This window comes from Abrus precatorius, unplaced genomic scaffold, assembly GCF_003935025.1.
Source record: "Abrus precatorius isolate BTA unplaced genomic scaffold, Abrus_2018 Scaffold9, whole genome shotgun sequence".
Classification (NCBI taxonomy): domain Eukaryota; kingdom Viridiplantae; phylum Streptophyta; class Magnoliopsida; order Fabales; family Fabaceae; genus Abrus; species Abrus precatorius.
Window position 1 is genome coordinate 27,646,036 of NW_020874439.1, and position 6,660 is coordinate 27,652,695.

The 6,660-nt window shown below is 31.7% G+C and overlaps 1 protein-coding gene across 1 annotated transcript; it reads left to right on the plus strand.

The window, feature by feature from the left end:
• Positions 1-4,174: 4,174 nt before the first annotated feature.
• On the plus strand, positions 4,175-6,148 carry LOC113851143 (molybdenum cofactor sulfurase-like). Its single transcript, XM_027481622.1, has one exon. The coding sequence runs from the start codon at positions 4,175-4,177 to the stop codon at positions 5,987-5,989; it is 1,815 nt and encodes a 604-aa protein (XP_027337423.1). The 3' UTR covers positions 5,990-6,148.
• The last annotated feature ends 512 nt before the right edge of the window (positions 6,149-6,660 follow it).

Consider the following 6,660-nt stretch of genomic DNA (forward strand, 5'->3'; position numbering starts at 1 on the left):
CTACAAATTGAAAGCATATGCTGCAAGCTGAAGAGCATATGCTACTTCTTCAGCTCATTAAATGCCTCTAGGAGCTGTCTCGCTTAGTATCAAGAAATTAACCACACCACCACCTCTCACTAAGCGAATCAGCTGCGGGGCTTCTCTTCTTTGGCAGAAGCTCGAGTCACCAAACAATACATAAATCAGTTTTCTTAATTGGTTTGTGTGGTTTCAGTGTCATGAGTTCTCGATTCAACCGCCAAAGGAGAGTTGCCCTGCTTCTGATTCTTGCTTAATTAATGTAACTGAATCGTAGGCACAATCTTCTTGGTGTGATCAAAGGTATTATTCATCTCAAACCATAGTTGATTATTTGTGTTAATTTTTAATTATGTGTAAATGCATGTCATTGCAATTCCCTGGTAATGTATTATGTTACTAGTAATTTAATTAGAAATCTTGAATTCCCTGGTGCTGAAACAAACTCTATAACTTGTGTTCCTCATAATTTCTTGGAAGCAAGTAACTTAGAAACAAATGATTAATCCTTCTGTTAAGCTGTAAAGCAGGTGTGTTCTGATCCATTTTATCAAGGAATAATTGTCTTCCGTTGACAAATTAAGGTGTAGACATTACTGAAGATCCTGCAAGTTTTTCCTTTGATCCTTGAGCTCTAAAAATTTAAGTATTTGGAAATCATTTGCTTACTTATTCATATTCACAGTACTCAATGAGTCCTTTCCAACGATATTAATGATAATATAAGCTACAAAGACATGCTTGAATAAGTACTACTACTTCTGTGTTCTGTGGAAAATCAATTTTAAGCTTTCAGCGAGACAGGAGTAATCCCACATACATGGAAGATCAATGTCTGGAGATGTTCTTGTAATTATATAAATTGACCAGGTAGACACTAGCTTAACATTTCAAGATTCTTCATACCAGTGCTTTACTTTCTCTGAGCAAATAATCGTTCTTTTCTTAAAGAGTCCCAAGAGTTATATTATAAATTGCATTTTTCAACAAACAGGCCAGTGTGTTCTTGCAAGTTTCTCTTGTAAGTGTTTACTTGCAAATCAGATTTAATTCTGGCCTATTTTTATTACTAGCTTAATTTAAAGACAAATCAAAATAATTAAGATTGCTGTCTCATTTTGCAGGAGGCGATATCACGTATTAGAGTTATGAACATTTCAATACTAAGTTGGTCGCCAGTGGCATAATCTAGGCAGATATATTAGAATCGGAAATGTTGTTCACAGTTTTAGATGACAATTTTAGTTGTCTTCTTTTCTCTTTTGGAGTGTAGTTATTGGATGATGAGTGTATTGAAAAAAAAAAGATAAGTAAAAGATAAAAAAAACTATATAATATTAAATTTAATCATTTAAAAAATAAATCTATTTACATAATAAAAGTAAATTATTTGCATGTTGAACTAATAGAGTTGGTCCAAGGGTTTGATTTATATAGTCTAGAATCCATTTTGTTGGAAGTAAAATATCATCGTTTAACCTACTAATTCGATTTCTATGTATATAAAATCATGACTGTTTATTAACGAGTTAGAATCGATTAATAACATAGGCCTTAGGCATCCTAGTAAGGTTTGGAACCCAAAGAGTGTGGTTTAGGAGAGAAAATTCATATATTTGTTTTAAAAAATTTAAACATGTTTTTAATTGTAATATTTTTAGAAAATTTTAATTTTTTTTATTTTATTTTAACTATAGTTTTTTTTTAATTTAACACATATGTTCTTAGTAATGTTATGACTAATTAAGAGATTACTACATGTTAATTTTTTATTGTAGTATGTCATCACTAGAGACTAAAACTATTAAATTTAAAAAATAAATAAAGACTAAAATAAAACAAATTTAAAACATAAAATCTTAAAATTATAAGAATTAAAAATATATTTATTTTTTATTATATTATAAATTTGAGTTATATCCATAAGTTAGTTTAGGAACGAAATCACCTATCCTTCTAAATGTGATAGAAGAACGAGAAATCCAACAAAATTTATTGTTTTTTTTAAACTACATGTTATTTAAATTTGAAGGATAACAAAGGAGACAAGTTATTTCAATCTGAGTTCAAATCTCACTTCTTATTTAGTTTCATTGGGATTATTTTTCCATTTATTTGACATATTTTTTATTAATAATTATAAAAAATGTTTTATTTTTACATTTGGTTGATATATTATTATTAATAGTAATAAAAATATCGTATTAAATTTTTTAATTCTAAAAATTGTGTACAAGAAATTATAAAATAATTATTAATAAGAAATAAAATTTGTTATTTTATAAAGATAATATTACCTTATTAGGTGTGAAGAAAGTGAAATTGTTAATCATATTTTTTATGTAGTAGTATTTTACATTTATTGAAATGACGTGTTAGCTGCGGGCTCTAGCTGTCCAATTATTATATTAATTCAATTTATTTGAGCGCTATGACAAACATGTTGTCATGTGCTGCTCCTTGTACCGTCAGATCATGTGCATGATTCGCAACAATCCGAATGCATTATATGAATGACTTATTGGTAATTGGTTATACCGTTGACTCGAACTCGGTACTTTGACTGGACTGAGTTTAATAACAATTTTTAAACGGGCTATACTAGTTGTAGGGTAATGTAAATTATATTTAGGGAAAAAACTAAATATAATGTTATGAATATTATTAGGGTTATTTTTAATTAAAATCATTAATTTTAATAATAATTAAATTTCAATTTTAATATGTCGTTAATGTAATTTTTTTATATTGTCAATCAATAATAAAAAATTATAAATATAATTTTAAATTAATTATTATTCCTTATGAAGTGATCATTCATAATATTTAGATAACTGTGTAAAAATTGTATACATTATTATGGCATTCTAATTATTATTAATTTTAATTACAGCTTACCGAAATGAAACGCCTATTTTAAGTGAAAGAGGATTATAAACAATAGCCATAGTTTTACCAATGTATTGTCCTTATATTTCTAACCTACAAAGCCTTAACGCTATCTCCAAAATCAATTATCACCAAATCACAGGACTGCATAATGAACGACTGGGTCAAATGATGAGTATCTACAGTTAAATCTTCTTCTGCATGAGTATCATAATATTAGGACAAAGGATTCGAGCCCCACACACAAGAAATTGAGGCCAAATGCATGATAATGCTAGTCAAAGTGTCCAGTCCAACCGCAAAAATGGAAAACTTAGAGCTAAGAAAAGAAAAGATTCATAAAAAGACCGCGTCAATGTTGATCATATATATGCTTCGTATTAATTCTATATGTTGATTTGATAATAAGAAAAATTAATCCACCGTCAGGTGGTAGTGGAAAGATTCCATGACTGTTAGAACCTCATAACAAGGGACAACAATATGTACCACAAGTTCATAAGTAGACAATAAAACGGGATTAGGTAAACGCAGAGAGAAAGGAACAAGAACTCGGGTCTACATGACAGTGCTGACGAAAAACACAGCCCATGCCCTTTTCCATTTTTTTCCTGATATTGACGATTGCAACTCCAAAGTTTCAAGCTTCCAATACCCCTTTTGTCCCATTAAGAAAACACCACAACCACTTCTCATCTTCACCAACATGGGCTCTAATGGTAAGATGAAATTGCCACGTATGATAACATGGACCTGCACCCGCCAAACTTAGCTGTCTAGACAGCTGACATTCATCTTCAACGGTAATCTCTAACCCAATTAATGTAAGGGAATTATTTCGAACTCTTGAAATATTGTCTAAAAAATTTAAAATAACTTTTTTATTAAAAATTATGTTAAATTGTATTAAAAATATATTTTTATAAAGTAATATATTTGTAATTTTTTAACGACCATTCTAAAAACATGGGATGATATTTGTCCAAAAATAAGAAAGAACATAATTCAACGTGTTGACTAATAAATATGTCACGAATCTCCCAACTTTGTTGGTTATGGAATGAAGTGTAACCGTGACAGCAAGCCACTGTCAACTTAACTCCACACTGTACAAAAAGGTACTATCGCTAGGTGAAGCAAGAACCATTAACGTTTGTGGTGAAACGCCCCCCACACGAAGTGAGCATGAATTAGGCATTAACAACAAAAATTTAAAGTCGATGTTTTGAAACGTAGAGGAGACGACCAAGTCCAAAGAACCAAAATGCACCCATCTCGCGCTGAAGAAGCATCACAACCCTGCTTTAATGGCTGTTTCCCATCTCCACTTCTTGTCTCTGAGAAGTCCCATAATACTTCCAAGTCTAGAGTCAATAATAATAAGGTAACTGCATCAAGAAACGATGACTTCGCCGCAGCCACATCTTCAACTCTTCACCCCCACACACACTTCACAAACCATGAGTCCCTACCATCTTTGCACGACTCTTACATTAGCTTCACTAAAGCATTCCCTCAATTTTCCTCTACTGCCCAAGTTGATCAAATTCGAGCCCAAGAATACCATCATTTGAACCACTCCAACATCAGTTTCGATTACACTGGATATGGCCTTTTCTCCTATGCTCAAAAACAAAGATCTCGCTCCACAACTTCACTTGCTTCTTCTTCTTCATCATTGCCCTATTTGACATCAGAACCTTCCTTCTTTGATATATCCTATAAGTCAGTGAACTTGCAGTCACAGATTCTTTACGGTGGGCACGAGTCAGAAATAGAATCCGGAATTAGAAAAAAAATCATGGCATTTATGAATGTCTCCGAAGCTGATTACACCCTTGTTTTCTTTGCTAATGAGGTATCTGCGTTTAAAATTGTAGCTGATTCTTTCCAATTTCAACCCAACGGAGAGCTCCTCACAGTGTATGATCATAGCAGCGAGGCATTGGATACGATGATTGAGAGTTGCAAGAAGCAAGGGGTGCATATTTTGTCAGCGCAGTTTTCCTGGCCCAAGCTTGGAATCGAGTGGAGAAAATTAAAGAAGATGATAATGAAAAGAAGGGAAAAGAGAAAAGGAGGCCTATTTGTTTTCCCGCTTCATTCCAGGGTTACAGGAGCACCATATTCCTATGCTTGGATGTCCATGGCACAAGAAAATGGGTGGCGTGTATTGCTTGATATGTGCGCATTGAAACCTAAGGAAATGGGCACCTTGGGTATGTCTCTTTTTAAGCCTGATTTTATGGTTTGCTCATTTTACAAAGTCTTCGGTGAAAACCCATCAGGTTTTGGTTGCTTATTTGTCAAAAAATCTAGTATTTCTGTTTTAAAAGATCCAGGAAATGCTACAAGCGTGGGAATTGTAAGCCTTGTCCCAGCATTTAGGCAACCTCAACTCCCTCAAGAATCAATCACTGTAATTGAAGAGACTGAAATTTCTGATCAGCATGAGATTGAGGAAGTTTTTGTAAAAGAAATTGAGGAGTTAAGCACATCCTTTGACACGTCTAAAAATGAAAGGTTGGAGATTGATTGCAGAGGATTAGACCATGCAAACTCGGTGGGGTTATTGTTGATTAGTAGCAGGGCCAGGTATTTGATAAATTGGTTGGTTAATGCATTAATGAGTCTCAAACATCCACATCATGAAAATAGGCCTTCACTAATTAGGATCTATGGGCCAAAGATAAGTTCTCTACGGGGGCCAGCTGTGGCATTTAATATATTTGACTGGAAAGGTGAAAAAATTGATCCGACACTTGTGCAGAAGCTAGCTGATCGTAACAATATCTCGTTAAGTAGCTCATTTCTGAAAAATATAAGGTTCTTGAACAAGAATAAAGAGAACCAATGGGCCCACGAAACTAGAGCATGTGAGGGGGGAGGGTTGGGCCAGTCCAAGAAAACTCGAAAAGAGTGTGGGATATTTGTGGTGACTGCTGCAATGACTTTCTTGACAAACTTTGAAGACACTTACAGGTTATGGGCTTTTCTTTCTAGGTTCTTGGATGCAGACTTTGTGGAGAAGGAGAGGTGGAGATACATGGCTCTAAATCAAAACACTATTGAAGTATGAATGCTTTGCTTCCTTCTTTTTTTTTCCCTCCGTTATTTTTCTCAGCTAATTAACATTTTTACTGTTACATTGTTTTAGAATCATGTCAAGGATCTTAAAATTTGTACCAAACTTTTGTATGATAAATTTATCTCTGTATTTTAAATTCTTGAATACAGAATTTTTAGAATCAACTCTCATTTTCAGTATGCTATGTGGTTTCTTCTTAATCAAGTATCTTATATTTTTATTCTTCTTAAATATTATTATTTAAATTTAATCAATCAATCTCAAATTAAAGTTTAATTTTAATTTATATATTTTTTATACACTATCAAATTAATAGACATAAAATGATATGGGTTAATTTAAATGATTTATTTTGTAGTTTTTCCTGGAATTTCAAAAAAGTGTCTTTAATTTTTTATTTAAAAATAAAATTATCATTGTTGACAATGAATCATTTCCTATGATATTTTAGTCCTTATTATATTAGTCCATCATTATTTAATAGTAATCATATTTATATATATTATATTGTTTATTTTTATACTTTATTTACACTTAAAATACTTATATAATGTATAAATAATAGATAAAATTAATTCAGTTTTATAAGTTTATTTTTTATTTTCTTTTAATTTTTTAACTTTTAAATATGATTAAAATAAGTAATTTTAATTTAGCTTTGT